General features: G+C 42.6%; 1 protein-coding gene across 8 annotated transcripts in view; it reads right to left on the bottom strand.

The window, feature by feature from the left end:
• The window catches only part of KCNIP1 (potassium voltage-gated channel interacting protein 1), a 410,482-nt gene that overhangs the window by 27,688 nt on the left and 364,637 nt on the right, over nt 1-18,157 (bottom strand). Inside the window, exon 2 of one of the 8 annotated variants that reach the window (XM_068158702.1) lies at nt 1,965-1,997. The exons of the other annotated variants lie outside the window; for them this stretch is intronic. Within the exon in view, the coding sequence (XP_068014803.1) occupies nt 1,965-1,997 (33 nt within the window). The remainder of the gene's footprint in view (nt 1-1,964; nt 1,998-18,157) is intronic. 8 annotated transcript variants of the gene reach the window in all.

The raw sequence follows: 18,157 nt of genomic DNA, 5'->3' as shown, positions 1-18,157 counted from the left end.
GTGTTAATTGTAAAACTGACAGGCATTAGATGAAATGAGTAATCTTACAAGTACAGCAGAAGGGGATTAAATTATGTGCAAGAATTATTAGACTGCATCTTATTTTTATTAAAAAAACATTAGCTATATTTTAGGATCAGGGACCTGAAGAAAAAAAAAATTAACTCTGGTTTATCCATGACATCTTTGAAATTAATCTCCAGAGAGAACACTTGCTTGGGCAGATCTCACAGGAAATAGATCCTGCCTCTGGGAAACCAATTGCAAATACTTGAAAATTTCATGAAGAAAAATAACTCAGGGCCTGAGTCCATAAACACTCATTAAGGCAGAAAGCTAAGGGGAAGGGAATCAGACAACAGTTGCATTGCTGATGCAGACCCTGCATGCTGGTGTAAGAGGGAGCTGTAGGAAATCCTGCTTCTGTGAAGTCCTTTGAGGTCTGTGGCTCCAGATCCCTGGGGCAGAGGCAGCTCCCAAGTACAGCTCCACTAGTGGGGACTGTCAAAACGTTCTTGGGCAGTTTCAGGTGCTTCCACCAGGAGAAAAAAATCAAGTTTTAGCCTTTAAGCCACCCCATACGGCAAATACCTGCAGACCAAAAGGTCTAGGATGGCACACTGACAGCTGAGCTACTACTTAAAAGCACAGCTATGCTCATCTATGAATCCTAAAAAGAACCCTAAAGTAAAATCGGCTCATGGAAAACATCAATAGAATAGCACTCAGATATGTACTGATCTATCAAATATTAAACACATGTAATTAAAGTGGAGCAGTCCTTTATTAATAAATTATTGTTATTATTAATATTATTTTGCCTGGCTGAAGAAACTGATTTTCAAACCAAAGGGATCTCTCCAGCCAATGAAGCAAAATGGAGCCTGTGATGTGTCCTTACTTGCCCCCTCCCTTTCCCTGAAGTGACTTTTTGATTCCATTTCACCACTAAATCAGCAACATCAAATTTGTTACACAGTCAAGGACAGCAAGGTTGTTCTGCCTGTATGAACCTGCAAAACCACCAGCTGCAGAGAAAAACTGCATGAAAGACCAACCACTACTAATTCTTAAAGTACTATATGCAAAATGTCATCTCTGACCACTTCCCCCTGCCTCTCTACTCACTGAAATAGTTTCACAGTAGTATGTAGGAAGCTAGAACGAGGTTATACTCTGAAAGAAGAGGTGCAGGAATAATCAGAGACCACAGGTCCCTCCCAAAATACCTTTGTGGCACACAAGTAAGACCAGGTACAGCGATTTGAGCATGAACTACACAACGTCAGGTTTGACTGCAAGTTTCTGCAGACACTGTATGACATCTGCTCATCATCAGAAACAGCTTTGCTGTCACCATTCCCAGGGCAGGAGGCAGCAGAGCATGCTTCCACTGCACTAAACCTCACTTGGGACAGCACTAGCTTTTCAATTTTCCTTGCACATTCCCACCTGTCTGTAACAACATTCATATGGGAAGCAACTTGTCAAAACAGGTGGAAAAGCCTGCTGGGTGCTTTACTGCAGAAAAGGTGCTTCTGGGACAAGTGCTTTTCTCCAAGCAGCTGTTCAAAGGTGAACTTGCAAAAAGCACTCACTGGAAAGGTTACAAAGTCAGTTCCCTCTGATGATTTTTGGGAAATTCCCACTAACACCATCCCAAAACTTTACATGGAGAGTATCTGACCTGCTAAATGCTTGACTTAGCACATCATGATGAAGCACTTCACACAGAAGAACTTGGAGTTTGAGTACAAGATGGGATTGCCTTCATCAGAGAGGACTTGAGTGCATTCCCACTGCAGCCTTACCCAGCCCTGTAATTTTCAAGCACCTTTGATTTTGTCTGCTGTCAGCACTGCAACTGAGAATAAACTCAGCCAGGGGGAACTTGTTTCTAGCTTAAGACGACCTTTGCTACAAAAAGTATATGACCAATAGAGTCAAACTGGTTTAAATTTTACCTCTCTGATACACGTAAAACCATCGGGCAGGGTCTAGGAAAAAGTAAGAAAAGAATTTAACAAAAAGAAAGCGACAACCATACACAGCTTTGTCTTTTCTTCATTTTAAGGTGACACTGGATGAGTTCTGGAAGTGCCATAGGATGCCCTTTCACAGAGACTGCAGGATTTTTTTTAGGTGTATTTTACCAATTTTTTCCCCCTGAATTGCCTCTTTCCCTTAACCCAAGGGGCACAAAAGCAAGGCAGAGCTTGCTGTCCCCTGCATGACCATTAAACTCCGGGCAGTGTGTGAAGGGAAGCATGCATGCAGTCATGCACCCATGCAAGCATCCAGGCGTGCAGCAAGACAGCAATGTAGCAGTCATCCTAGCAACTCTGAGAAGGCATAAGGACTTGGTGTGCAATTTCTGAAGTCTGCTGAAGGGCAACAAGAGGGGTCCATGGCCACAGCCTTCCTTTCCACTTTGACAGCTGTAGAAATAAAGAAGTGATTAGTAAGGGTGAAGAAGTCCCAAGTGGTCTGGAAGACTCTTAGCTGGTACCCTTTGCAGATACTTCACTTGCAACAGGGTCATCCTCACATTCCCTAGAAGAAAATTTCATCAGCAAATTAGGCTAGAAGTTACAAAAAAAAAATTAATGATTTGAAAGATTTGTATATAGCTTCTCATGATATCACTTTCTCTTTGCTGGGGAATTGGGTACACAGTATGACCTGCAAGAGGTACAAGAGTTCTGGTCAGAATATTACTGTCTGTGGCTCCCTGTCCTTGCCTCCAACCTGAGCAGCTCCTGCCCTCAGGCCTTCTGCCTGCCATTTATTTCCTTCATTTCCATGCAGTGTGTGCCTCCAGCTGCCCAAACATCCAGAACACCCTCTCACCCTGCCTTTATCTCCACAGTGTCTCACCTCCTGTTGCTGCTGCTGTCCAAGAAGCATTAGTGAGCCCTCCTGGTTTCACGTTCAATACTTTTCCATTAACTAAAGTACATCAAACACCATGCATGTATAGAAGTGAGAATGAGTTTCCATCTGGCACATCTGAGAAGAAGGCTTGAACACACCACATGCATCACAACAGTGCTAAACTATTTGAGAGATTAAACCTCCTTTCATTATTCTCTTTCTGAGCTTTTTACTTTTGGCTTGCCCTTGACAGATACATAGCTAGATGAAATGAAAATGTCTTTGGGATTGGATGTTAACCTGGTGCAGGAATTGAAAGAATTTACTCCCCATTAGAATGTTTAATTCAGTATTTGGCTGCAGACAAAACTGGCAGAAGTAAACATTAGAAGATGGCTTCCCACCAGCATCAGTGATATGGAAAAAATGCCTGGTGCTTAGCTTTGCTAACTGGCTCAGCTGTTCTCTGCCTGAGAAATGAACAATTAAAAGAAAAACACTAGAAAACCAAGAAAAAACCAGCACAAGAAAACCACGGTAGAAGCTCCAGTTGGTTGCTGTTGTACAAGTACAATGGAGACACTGAGGAGGTGAATAACAGAAGTGAATCCTGAACAACTCAAGGCAGAAATAGCATTCACCAGTTAATGACTACAGGTACCACCACACTTTCTCCTATAGAACTGAAACTTCAAGAATACTTCCAAGAGAAGCTGGTTTCAGAAGCTTACAAGCAACCATGGATTTAAAGGGCATGCATAGCCCCCAAACACACTAGCCAGCAGTGCATACCAGGAGCTTTACTAAAAGCAAATACAAACAGTTTGTAAAAATCTGATGAACTCCACTCTGCCACATGCAGTATAAGCATATGACATTGAGCCTTCTTGATCCACCAAGACAGGTTTTCAATAAAGAGAATAAGCAGTAGCTTAAAGAGGCTCTGAATCTCTCCTGAAGCAAAGGGTGTTGAGCCATTAGCCATAAAATCACTCACTGCCAGGAAAATTCTGCTTTACTGGGTAACCTAAGGACAGCATAAAACTCCCATTCCACTTCAAGTCTAGTAAAGATGGATCTCAATTTGCATTCTAACACTAGCTGCAAACTAACTTCCCTCTGTGAGAACAAAGAAATGTAAATGCAGTCATTAGAGAAAGCATGATAATAATGTCCTGAGTTAGGGAGGGTGAAATCAATTAACAGAAAGAGCTAGAGCACACGGAGAGGTCCCACTGTAACTACTGGGCTTGAAAAGATGAAGGTGCAGCAGAGATGATTAGCAGATAGCAAGAAGACAATAAATGTACTGCAAAAAGTAACAGAAAGTTGAGCTCTTTTTCTGTATTGGGTAACCTTGTGGGTTATCAGAAGTTTACAGTGTAGATAATACTTTCTAGCTATAAGTAATATTTTCTTTGCTTCTTTACAGAGATTGGGGAAAAAAGCCCTTAAAGAGAAAGAGGAAAAAAAGCTTCTTGTAACAATGAGGTTTTCTTCACAGTATAAAAACCTGCTCAGAGCCACCTCTCAAGGGTTCAGCTGGAAATTAATTCCCTCCTAGATTATTCAAATTCTTCCTAAGAGTTTTAGGTTCACAGTCTGTATTTTTTTTGCTCTGTTTTGAAAGCAGCACTTTTCAGTGTGCTGCACAGGAGATTGCTTAATAAGTGTCTCAAATTCATATGCTTATGTTTGCTTCACACAAAGAATAGTCCAAATAAGTGAAACTACAGTGGTGTTGCCACTGTTTGCAAAATTCCTTCTTAAAAAAAACCAGAAGCACTTACTGTAGGCTTTATTAGTTGTCATCTTTTCTAAGAGGAGTCTTAGGACTTTAATTTTTCTTCCCCCCTCTACACCCCACAGGTTATGGATTACTCTCTGGGCAAGCTAATAAAGCAGTTTCTGAACAACTATGGATCAATGAAAAAGAAGACAAAAAAGCATAAATTCAGTTCATTGTTTCTGAGGACTGACCTTGTTCCTATTCTCAAGAAAATAAACATAGCAGAGAACTGATCTCACTGCAAACCCCACTCCTGTCATACAGCAGAGTTTGTTACACAGTGGAGAGATTTTCCTTCCTGTCCCACTTTTAAGAAACCAGAGTACTACAGTGCTGTAGGGTGTGATGGGACATCGAGCTGGCCAGAGGCACGTCTGCCTCAATCTCTTGAGTATCAAGAAGACACAAAAAAATCAGAAGGCAGGTTTTAAGACCCTGATCCAGACTGTTTAATTGAATGAACTTCAAGAAACTCAATAGAGGAGATATAAAAATGGCTTTTATGCACAAATCCCTCACTGCCAAACATGCAGAGGGGGTGGGTGCTTAGCTCTGGGATTGTTTTCAGCCAGTTTTGTTGTTCCCTTGGTTATAAGTGCAGCAGCACAACCTCCCTGCCCTCAGGCAGAAGCAAATTTGTTTCAGAACTATACTAGAGCCAGGGGAAAAAACACTGTCCTGCAGTTATCATAGCTGTTATAGTAGGGGCAAATCAAAGCTTGCAGCAGAATCTTCTTTGCCCATGGAAGTTTCTAGTTAGGACAATTGAAAAATCTCTTCACATTATGTGACCTGCTCCTTCTCAGAGGAGTTGTGGAGAGAAAACAACTGAAGATCTCAGTACTTCCCCAGCAGCAATGGATGAAGCTGCATACTTGCAGCAGCACTGAATGCAATGAAGGTTCATCTCACCACTTGCTCCTAGGCAGAGCTGCTCCAGCTCCTATACTTCTCACAGAGAGGAACTTCTCTCTCTACAGACCTGAGCAGCACTACCTTCATGTCTGCCTAAGCTATCACTGGTTGGTAATGTCCAGCTGGACACAGCCCCTGCCTAAAGCAGAAACCTCCACACCATCCCTCCTCCCAGCTTGCACAGAGTCCCTCAGTCTGAGCAGCCTATTTTCTTGCGTGTGTATAGCTCAATCTTCCTCTTAAGTGATCTCACAAGCAGCACATTTCATTTCTCAGCACTGCTCCTTGCTGCCTAAAAAGTCTCATTTCCTCCCATTGTCACAATACAGCAATTTACACCACAAATAAAGCTCCGTGTTCCACCACTCACTGGAAACTGAGAAGCATGTGCTTGGTTGTTTGTGTGCTCTGTTAAGAAACACAGTACATCACTTAGCACTGAAGCAAGATACTGAAATGCCATTTGGTGCCACACCAATCCCCAGCTGCAAAGAAGTACAAATGGAAAATATTTACATACTATTTAAATAGTTCAATAACTCTTGTATGGTTTGTTAAACAAAAGGATTTCCTGCAAAACACACATTTTACAGGCCATGGAACCTGGCAGCGCTTTCTGCTTTACTGTGGTTAATATGACATTGTGAATACATTTAGCATTGCTTTGATTCAGCTTCAAACTTCTCTGCACAGAAGACAGCTCAGGCTGAGATGCAGTCACCACTGAGAGGAATTCTCTTGGGTGTGTTTGGTTGGGGTATTAAAGGCTCTCTCTCCCAAGCATATACAATCTTAGTTCCACACCTGAGTACATACCTTGCAGTCTCTTAGATTAGTGGTGGTTTGGACACAGATCTAGGTAGAGTCTGAAGAATCAGGAGGTGCTCCTTCTCACATGAAAACCTGGACCACCTCCTCGGGCACCTTTTCCTGCAGGTGGCTGAGCTTTTGGGGTGGGATGTACTGGGGACACAGGCACTATATGCAAAGCAGCACACACACACTTGGCAAAGAGACTCCTCAGAGCTGCAAATCACCCACACGGTGAGGGTCAGCTCCTACCAAAGGTTTGTCATCTCAACAGGACACAATGCACAAAGAGCACTCCTTTCCTTTTACATATCAAGAATGAATACTGAGAGAGAAGTTTTCTCTTCCTGATGTGACATGCCTGGGCAGCCCTGGCTCATGAGTATTTGGATTTAGAGCTGCTCCTCTGTCAGGAGGTTTGTTCAGTCACACAGGGAGCCTGGGACAGAGCTCAGGTCACTCAGAAATACCCATAAGTACACCTGGGCAGAGGAAGAAATCTGCTGGAAAAAGTCATAATTTGTAATTTATTCTTTTTAAAATTGGTTCTGGGTGGAGATGAAGAGTGGAAAATAGAAACATGTTCATGCAAATCCTATTTCCTGAAGGCTTACTGCCTGGCTAACTGCAATGAAACATCCCTTTCCCCTGACAGTCCAATGGCTGAAGACGTGACAGGCAGAAGCAGCAGGGCATCTCTGGCCTCCAGAGAGGGGCACGCTCTGACAAAGATCAGTTTTGCAGAAGACCTGTTTCTTATTAATGGGTAACCAGCCCAGCAAAAAAATCCTACCATGGCTACTCACAGCATTAATCTAACAGCTGAAACTTACCACAAGACTTTTACTTAAGTTTAGAGCAGCAATAACTGCATGGAAAACAATAAATTCAGTTATGGAGGTCTCTCACAGGTGCTTTGGTAAGGTACAGAGAGTGCAAATAATGAATATGGAGGCAGAAAGCTCCTCAAAAAAGCAGTACCAAGCCACTGGCCTTAGAAGTGGTTCCCCCAGCCTGGGAATTGCAGGATGAGCCAGGATCAAGGCAAGATACTGATTCCAAAGCAGCATCAGAAAGGAAAACCAGGAGACTGTGACTCTGTCAAGCCATTAAACTGTGATGCTTTATCAGAAGAAATATCAGAAAGTCTTCAGAGGGCAGTTAATAAATTAACTAGTCATAGGAGACAGCTGAATTATAAATGAAGCAATGGAAATTTTTCTACTTTTTTTTTTTGGACTAGGTTATTCATCACAAAATCTCTGATGAGCCAAGACAACACATTACAAATGGACTTATTCTCTCTGAGAATTATTGCTGCCAGTGGTTGGGTTTTTTTTTTCTTATTGAAAAGCAAATCAGACACTCCAAGTCCCTGATTTATTACTGCACTGATTTCTATCACCATTGATGTACTCTAGCTTTGAGTTAGAAAAAGGCTTGTGGAAGAACAATAATCAATGAATATATAATGTGGGAGAATGAAACTATCAGAAAGAATAATTAGTTCAGTGCCTAATTCAGGGATGGGCTATCCTTGGCTTATTATGGGGAAACCAGAACGTTATAGTTGGGCATTATGATAGTTGTGCACTGCAGTTAAAACCTATAGTTATTTTTGCCCTCAAAGGTGGGATTTTGAACAGGTGGGACTCCATACCCTTGGCTCTGGCTGCAGAACTGACATGAGGATGAAGCAGACATTTGGAAGATGAAGGTAAGTAAACAATGGTGAAAGGACAAACACAACTTGAACAACACAAAGCCCTTCTAATAGATGCTCTCAATCACATATACAGTGTTTAAGGCCACGACTGCCAGGGATCACAAGGCTGCAGCCTCACTTGAGATTTCTTTATTCTGGGACAGGACTTGTCACCTGGAGATAGAGAATGTGTTCATGTGCGTGTGCATTATCTTCTCCTCAACAGCCTCAGTGAGCCTTCCAAAGCTGTGCCTCTGCTCCAGCACTGCAGGCTGCTGCGCAGCTGCATTGGCAGCCTCCAAATGAGGACAGCCCAGGCACATTGGGGTGCCAGCATGGGCCAGATGCTGCTGTGGGCTGCTGCCGCCTGATAGGTGCCCCACAGCCATAAACATGTCAGAAGGGGCTGAAGGTCCCTGTGTCCGAGCCATCCTTGGGTGGAGGAACAGCTTGGGCTGAGCTCCCAAACAGGGCAACGAAGCTGTTTGGAATCCAGATTGTTTTGTGGGGGATATCACTCCTCCCAAGGTGATGTTCCAGAATGAGAAGGTCAATTAAAAAAAAAACAAATCCAAAAACCCCTTATTTTGCACAAAATGAAAAGGAAGGCTAGAAAAAGTACAATTTGTCTGGTCCAGGAAGAACTGAGGAGTGAAACACTGCTATTAAATAAGCACACTACAGATCCCACTTAGGCAAAATCACCCAAAAAGATATCTTCTTCCCAGTCCCAGCCCTGTTGTTTAAGTTGATCAAAATATGAAGTGTAATTAAGCAGAACATGAGTACCAATGAAGCTCTATTTGTGCAGAAGAAACCACTCTAAAAATATTGTTCCAATACAGACCCATAGTTTTGAAGAGGGCATGAGCAAATGTGCTGAAATGTGTTTGTGCATGTATGAGGCTTTCTGCTGAAGTACACAGTATCCCGCTGCAGGGAGCTGACAGCACTGCTGTACTCATTCAGATTCTTCAGCCACATCTGTAATTGTGCTTAAGCATTTTGAATGCATACAGCTATAAATCAGGTACTGCTTTTTTATGGACATGCCACTGCCCAGGACTGAGGACAGACTCTTCATCTAAATAAATGTTGGCAAAAGAGAGAGAAAAACCCATCCAGCGTAGCAGATTCTTTAGAGTTAATAAGATGCCACTGTGAAAGCAATAATTTGTTTCAAGGCACTTAACAGAGATTTTACTTCCTTACAAGGAATCCTTTGGCCCTTTCACCAGGACTGTACCTGGCCCATGGTGACACTCCCAAAAGCAACTGGTTGGGTCAATTTGCTTGGCTGCTACTCCCTCCCTATCCTCCCAGTTGCTCTTCTGCTCTCCCCTTCCTCTGTGCACCTTCCTCCTAAGAGTGCCAGGCTGAGGGCAGGCTGCTGGTTATTTTAACCAGCTCTGAGCTGCTCCACAGAGAGGAAGGGATTCAGAGCAGCAACTGCCAACTCCTCCCAAGGGTGGCTAACACACGCTGCGCTGCTCTGCAAAGCCTCCTTAATCCACAACCGTGGGTACAGCATGTAGCTTTCAATTCAGTATGGGGGGCAGACCAAATCTCACTGGAGCATTTTGATCCAGTTATAAGTGTCAGAGAATTAGCAGATCAATTAAAGCATCTTCCCCAGAAGGAGAGTGAAGCTTTACTAAGAATTTTAAGAAGTGATTTCTTTTCATTAAGAGGTAGCACTCAGGGATGCAACCCCTTCCAGCTAAACCTTTCCTTTAGTCAGGAGTTCAGATCTCCTTCCCTTTGCTTGGCAGTCCATAATGGCCTGCTGAAACCCTATAGGTACCCATCAAGTGGTTCAACATAGAGAAGAGATTCCTTCTGGCACTGCCATTTGCCACTTGTTAGAGCCATCAAAGAGAAATACAGGCAGTGTCAAGTTGTAAAGGTTTCTCACATGAGCTTCTGTGTCCCACTTAGAAGCATAAAAATCAGGGGACAGGGACAAAAGACCAGATACATTGGTACCTAACAGTAAGCAACCCTATAAAAGAGAAGCTAAAACCCAAGCCTGCCACACATATGGTGACAGATCACTAATTTGTCTAAGAATCTTTTTGCTTCTGAAACATTACTTTTTCAGACTGGAAGAGGAAGGCCATAAGGTTTGTAGCTTTCCAGGCTTTCTCTGGCAAGTCCAGAGATCTGGTCTGTGTTCAGAATACCACCAACAGAGACAGATTTGAGGTTAATAAACATCAGTGCCTGTAAACACTGGAGCTGTTCTGGTTGACAGTGGCTGAGGACTTCTGCAGACAGAAAACAAATACACAACTGAGAACATGACCAATGCCAGAGCCAGCTGATTAAATTTTCATGCTGACTCTGATTACTTTCATTTAGCAACACAGATGTGCAATCAGGATGAGGAGATACAGTGCCCAAGAGTACTGGGAAACGGCTGGCAGTATGAGTGAGACTTGGAAACCAGTCACTTGGTGCAAATGCCACTCACATGTACTTATCAGCTCCTACCAGTGACTTGGTTTTAAAGAAGCCAGGAAAATATTTTAATATATTACATTTCATAATCCTGATTCTTCCATTCTGTTTCAAGGAAGTCACATAGTAGTCCACACAAAAGAGCGAAACAAAGATAGGAGAACACTGCTAAGAACAGTTACTTAAACAAAGCAAAAAAAAGGAATAATAAAAGCACTCCACACATAACTAGGATTAGTGTTTTGTCTGAAACATCATCAACATAGCTGGGCAGCGGGTCCAATCTAGTCTGTATGAGCAAAACTGTAACAGAGGAATTGCTGCAAGCAGCACATTTAGATGGACGTGCTAGAATGGGCAAGCTCGGCCCAGTATTAAGTGAAAAGCTGCTTGGGTGGGTGAACTCTTTGACTCTTTCTCTTCTATTCTGGACTCTGACATCAAGATGCTGCAGGACGACCAAGAAAGGAAAGAGGTAACCAAGACCCACAACCCCTGTGCTAGTGGAAACCTGTGAACCAGTATCTACCTCAGAAAGCCTGAACTGTCTGTGCAAGTGCTTACTCCTATTTTTTTAGGGAGGAAGCAAACTGATCTAGTGTGGGGTATCCCTGCCCAAGGCAGGGGGGGTGGTGGAACTCGATTTTTGAGGTCCCTTCCAACCCTGACAATTCTGTGATTCAGCTTGAAATATTTTAACTGGATCCTGTAAAGAATAGAGAAGGAAAATTCCCCTGAATGCTTCAGATTTCAACTTGTAATTTCAATTCCCCTCTAATGATCTACAAGAAACTTAATAATGCTTTGGTATAATCCCAGAGGAATAGGAAGAGTCAGAGCTTTTCACATACAAAGACATGTAAACAGAGACCCTGCACAGCTGCCCCTCCCAGCCTTAGTAATGAATCTGCAGCTTCACCTTTCTTTTCTACTCTTTGTGCCTAACTTCCTAACTACCTCCACACAGTCAGAGCACCAGCTGCAAATGCATGCCACTGCAATAGCCTTGTTTGGGGCTTAGCTCAGAGCTGTGAGTACAGCCACAGCCCCTCAGCATTGGCAGACACCACAAGTAGCTGCTTCAATCCCCAGTCCTGATGCTGAGCAGGATCATGGACTGGTACAGCACTGTTGTGGTGGACATAAAATGAACAAATTAAATGTTTTACTCTTTCCACGGTGTGAAATCTCCTTTTAAGAGAGAAAGGATTAACTGTTTAAGTAGTTAAATTAATTAAGACTTAATTAAGATACATTTGGACATGCATCTTCAATTCAAGGTTCCCATGTGTGGATTTAAGAATCATGGGAGAGGGATTAAGGTAATGTTAATTATGCTGCATTTATACTGACTATTTAAATAGCTATCCCTTTCCAATTATGAATGCCTCTAACTCAATTTCTTCCAGGAAAGCAGCCTTACCCTGATATTCTCAAGGATGTTCCTCAGCCAAAAGAAATGCCTCCCTCTACAACTGTGAATTTATTCAAGCTATCTGAAGTGATTTTGGGTTTCAAAACATGGCACATTAGAGTGGCTCTCACGTGGTTCTTGCAAGAATTGGAATGCACAGAGACAACCAGGCACACACAGGTTAGTGGTTGGACAAGTGATGCTTCAGTGAGAAGAGGCTCAGCAGCCAAGAATGAAGCTAGGGCACAACTCCCATTTTGAGGCTTGCTAATAACAGTGTGTCCATGATAACTAAGCAAATCAGTGAAAAAGGTGAGCAAACTTTAACAGCACACCAGAGCAAAGCCATTTCCAAGACTGCCCTTGGGGCCAGTTCAGGGATGCACCCTCAAAACCCAGTGAGGGTCTCACAGAGTTCGGATTATCAGGTTCAGGTCACACTCTTCTTGTTCCTTGCACCTTAATGACTCACCTTCCCTCCCTCCCACTGCAGATAAGGAAAATCCTTGCCAGGGCTGCAGAAATGGATTTGGGACTGCTCACCTGCTCTCAGGGGAACACCAGAGGCTGATACTGCTCACAGGTTCCCACTTCAGGGATGGGAGCAGAGAGCACAACTGGCTGCTCTCCACTGACGGTATTAAAAGTGATTAAAAAACCTCTGTTTACAAAACACTTCTCATGTAATGATGATCTAAGTTATCATTAATGGCATAAGTCAAGGAACTTGAGTTCTTAACCTGGCCATGTCTCTTTAAAACGAATGCTGCTTTCACAATAGTTAATGACTGTAATTTGAAGATGCATGGTGTGAGGGAAGACTTATTTTTCTTTCTGCTGCAAGGAGAAACTACATTTATTTCATAGAGAAATTTACCACCATTATTTATTAGCAGGCAGAAAGCTTCTGGGTATAATAAAAGTTTGGTACATAAAGCTGCAGCTGCCTGAGGAGAGGGGGAATTAAATGTAATGAAACTGTTTAAAGAGCCTCCTAATATCACTACCAAGAAGAGGTAAATAGAAGCAAGAGGAAATTTATTTATTTATTTAGGTAAACAACCAAATATTGTCTGCTTTTTCAGCTAAACTCTTGTACAGGAAGAAAACACAAGCTTGCTTCTTATCTTTACATTTAAGATGTATACCTGGAAGGAACATTTTCTTCTCTACATATGCTAGTTTTTGTGGATGACACCTGGCTATATTCAGCTTTTGTGGGTGCTCTGGACATCTGAACTTAGCATTGCCCTCTACAACTACCTGAAAGATGGTTGTAGCCGGGAAGAGGTTGGTCTCTTCTCCCAGGCAATCAGCACCAGAACAAGGGGACACAGTCTCAAGCTGTGCCAAGGGAGGTTTAGACTCGAGGTGAGGAGAAAGTTCTTCACCGAGCGAGTCATTCGTCATTGGAATGTGCTGCCCGGGGAGGTGGTGGAGTCACCATCCCTGGAGGTGTTCAAGAGGAGATTGGACGTGGCACTTGGTGCCATGATCTAGTCATGGGTCTGTGTTGATAGGTTGGACTCGATGATCTTCGAGGTCTCTTCCAACCTTAGTTATACTGCGATACTGTGATTTGGTGAACAGCTTTGGTGTAACTAACTTACATGCATTGGAAGGCAGTGCAATAACTGTATAATCATGCAAGATTTTAGGAAGATTTACAGCACTCTGACTCAGTTACAAATGAAAAACTTCTGCACTTGATTAAGAAAAAAAATATTTGTTTCACCTGCTGAACTAATGGTGAATGGTGTCTGTAAACTCAGACCTTTGTCTTGCCTGGTCTGACAGGCTCTGCAAGCAGATTCTGCTGTACAGCTGTGCTATGTGGCCTCAAGGGGCAAGGAAACCCTGGCACAAGTTTATTCAGCTTGACCTTTTTAGTCTGTACAGTTCAGGTCACTGTATGTTTATAAAAGCCAAAATACACTATTAATATAGGATGCACCTTGGACTCAAACTGCTGGTTTCTTGTTTGGCTAGTAAATAGCTAGCCAGAGCTTTGTATTATAGGATCACCTTTTAAGACTGAAAGACAAGCTGCCAAACTTGAAACATATCTGCACAGCTGAATGATAGATTACTACCCAAACTCACCAGACAATCTTCCATGTTTCTATATTTCTATTCCTGAACAATGTTTCTCCTCCACTCTTCCCTGGGGAAAACTCCTGAGGTTCACTGCAGATAAGTGAAAAAACCAAGTATGGACTCTGTACATGAACTTCAGCAGCATCCCAGCTGAGAAAGCTGGAAGCAAAGTGTTCAAAGTACAGGTGAGCTTGGAAAAAAGTAAATTTAAAGATCAGTACATTATGATGAATGTCAGTGTGTGATACAACTGCACAGGACAATGATTGCGTGTCAAACAAGACAGTATTTAGATTATTGCTGCAAATGAGGTCCATTAATCACCATGGCCAGCCTGGATCCTAACATTCTTCAAGGTAAGCCACATTTTATTTCCCCATTGTTTATTATAATTAATATTATTTGCATTTAGTCCATCGTGCATCCCAGATGTGACTACTGGTAGCAACAGCCTGAACCTGTCTCGCAGTACCAGTATGAACCAGTATGACACAATTTGTCAAAAGCCAGATTGTAGGAAAAGGTTGTAGGAAAAAGGCAAACCTAATCCATAGCTGTTTTGATTAGAACTCTCCCCATAGAATCCTAAAGGCTGAAACACAACATACAGTCTCTGGAGATTTCATTACAAGTACAGAGAACACCTGCAAACTGTACAATGAAATGCCACAAGACACAAAACTAAGCTAGATACTTCCTCCAAGATTTCATATTAATCAAAAAGATCTCAGGCTGAACAGCTTCAGTTATCAGCATTGAAAAGATATATTTAAGCCTAAAACAGCTAATTCTGTGTTCTTTCACATTCTACGGCTCCTAACAGGACAAATGGTGGGCACCATTTAATGTGCTGTGATCTTTGCAATACAGGCAGAGCCTGCTCCACTGTGTATGCTTTCTATAAGGCTAATTATGTGTCTTTTGTTGCTTGTCTCCATCAGGAGACACTTTCTCAGAAATCAACAGGCAGGTTTACACTTGAGAAAGCTGCAGAATTTGCAAATGAAGTAGCTGGAGACCCTTGTCCAAACTTTACTGCACAGTGTCTAGGTATCAGCAGCACTAACCCAGCTGATGCTCTCCAGCATCTCTCTCAACAGAAACTGGACATTTAGGAGGTACAGAGAGAGGTCCTGGGGACTGGTACTCTTCTCATTAACATAAACCAGAAACAAGCAGAAGTCAGAGAACTTCAGCTAGAGCCAATGAATGTGAAGCAGGTTTTAAAATAAACCCACAACTTTACAGCACTGTGATTCCTGTCATCGCTGGCTGAAAGGCAGCAAACCAATAAGCTGGTATTGCAAGAGAGCAATCACTTCACAGGGGTGAAGTACTCTTCACTGGTCTCAATTTCTGGACCTGAATGGAGGGGGCATGGTGAATCAAGAGAGGTGAAGCCTCTGTATGTATCCAGCATTTTGAAGTGATTGCTTTGGTAAGTACTGCATACAGCTTTGGAGCCCTCAACACAGGAATGACATGGACCTGATGAAGTGGATCCAGAGGAGGGCCAAGAAAAGGACTGGGGGGCTGGAACACCTCTCCTATGAGGACATGCTGAGGGAGCTGGAGTTTTTAAGCCTTGAGAAGAAAAGGCTCTAGGGAGACTTAATAGCAGCCTTCCTGAAGGGGGCCTACAAGAGGGCTGCAGAGGAACTGTTTCCAAAGGTCTAGAGTGATAAGACAAGGAGCAATAGTTTGAAATTAGAAAAGAGTAGACTTAGATTGGATGTTAGGAACAAATTCTTTACAGTGTGGGTGGTGGAACACTGACCAAGAAGGTAGTTGAGGCCCCCATCGCTGGAGATATGGAAGGTCAGCTTGGACAAGACTCTGAGCAACCTGATCTAGTGGAAGATGTCCCTACTGACTGATGAGGGCTGGACTGGATGACATTTGGAGGTGCCTTCCAACCCAAACTATTCTATGATTATGTGGCTCTGACTCTTTGATTCCATAGCCCACAAGCACAGAGCTCTGCAAACAGAATCCATTTGCTATAGTATTAACCACCTGAGAATGTTTATAATGCTATAGATGGTGCAGCCTGCTGTAATTTAATTCTGGAGGAGGTACAGTTTCAGGGTTGGTGTAATTAATGTCTTTTGGCATCTTCCAGACAGCTAATTGGTATATATAAATTATTTAAATTGTTACAGGGTTGTGGGAATATGAATTAAGTTTTCAGCATAAGCAGATAACAGTGGGGGAGGACTCTGGAAGAGCAGATGTAGATGCTGGATCACAAGTAGTCTACATCAACACCATCACACCTGCCAGAGAGCTTACTAAGTTTTCAATCATTTATACATTAACTCACAACCAAACACTAGCTCCTTCTGTGCTGCGTATACCCAACCTGCACAGCTGCCATGCCTCCCCCAAACTCTGTTATGCTTCAATTCCATGACAAGAGCCTGGATTTTTCATCTTGCAGTTCTATATAAATGTAAATACATATCTGACACAACAGAAGAGAGCTTCTGTCTGAAAAGTACTGTAGTTTGCAAGTCTTGCATAGATACAATCCTTTTTACTACTTCTCCTGTAGAACTGCAGGTGCAGGGGAAAGAAATAGGCTATCAACAGTGCCCTGAGAAAATGTTACTGGTGAAAAATGCAATACTCCAACTGAAAGTCATTATCAAAGTATTGCATCTCTGGAACAGGTTGAGAAGGAAACTGAAGTAAGCTCTACTTTGGCTTCAGACAAATAATTCCCTGAGCGCTTTCAGCAGACAAAGTGGTTGCATTAGAAATTTGTCTTCATTACCCAGACCTTACTGAGGGGACTGACTTCATGCCAAGTCACCTAGCAGGACAGTGGCCAGACAGGATTAACACCCACATATTTTCAACCCTCACCCCAAATTTACACTATGAGACAGCATTTCAACTTCTATGCCCCATCAGAAGGTAGGTAAACACCATAAACAGCTAGAGCAGATATATTCTGCTAGTTTGCCTGGATTTCTAGATTTGAGAAAAGAGATGTTCTAGTGTTTCTTCAGTGATGGAGTTCTTCCCCTACTCCAATGCCTGCTGCACAGAAGGAAGTCAACACATTAGATATATTAAAGCAGACAGAACACAATATTGTACCATCAGCACATGCACTGAATTGCCTCCAAACACACCATAATAAGATCAGTGTATTGTTACAGGAGGCTCTGAGGCTTACAAGCAATTGCCCATTTGAAAGGAAGAGAAAAATGACATGGCTCTGCCAAAGACTATGTGTTGCAAACCTGTAGGTATCTTTAGTAGCTCAGGGAGCTGGAAGGATCAGACATACACAAACTGCTAAAAAAACAACCCCCAAACCACCACAACTTGCTGGCATTTCAGCCCCTTCAGAAAGGCTCTGAAGTCTTCTCCACAGCCACATCCGCCCAGAGTTTTGCAAAAGGACATTCAGACAGATTTAATGTCACAAGAAAGCTTCCTGAGAAAGCTTACTCTTGCCTGGTGCTCTCCATATACTCCAGCAATATTCCACAACTTCCTCCTCATCTTCACCAGCCAAAGGATGGCTGCATTCAGATGTAGCTCAAAACTCAGACATCCATTCTAACCCTCTGCCATGTGACAGCTCTGACTGCAAGGAAACAAAACCTCTCAGCATCCAGATAGGCTTAGCTTTTAATTCAAACCATCTTCAACTCGTGTCTCTAAATTGCCAGTACATTTTAATTAAACTTATCGGCAAAGATGTGCTTCACAGAAGATTGTGTCTGTCCCCCTGATGATTGGTAGATAAGGACAATTGGAGATTAGACTGGATCCTTCACATTTGTTGACACAACACAGCTTTAGTGCTACTATACATTTGTAAGCAAAAAAAACCCAAAAGAATAATCTTCCTCTGAAAATGAAATCCCTCCAGATTACATTGAATAACTCTGCTTTAACCTTCAGGAGGTTGGGTTGGGTTTTTTTGACTACACTGTTTTGGACCCCTGCCTGCTAAACAAAGTAAAACCTGCATGGGAGCTATACACAACCCTGCCTGAATTCCCCATTGCTGAGCTGCTCTTCCATCCCCAAATACATGGGAGAATGGCCTTGAAGGGGAAGAGACAATAAGCAG

Source organism: Melanerpes formicivorus, unplaced genomic scaffold, assembly GCF_026170545.1.
Source record: "Melanerpes formicivorus ecotype bairdi unplaced genomic scaffold, bMelFor1.0.p_v2 SCAF_2, whole genome shotgun sequence".
Taxonomy (NCBI): domain Eukaryota; kingdom Metazoa; phylum Chordata; class Aves; order Piciformes; family Picidae; genus Melanerpes; species Melanerpes formicivorus.
This window is presented reverse-complemented; position numbering and strand designations above follow the sequence as displayed.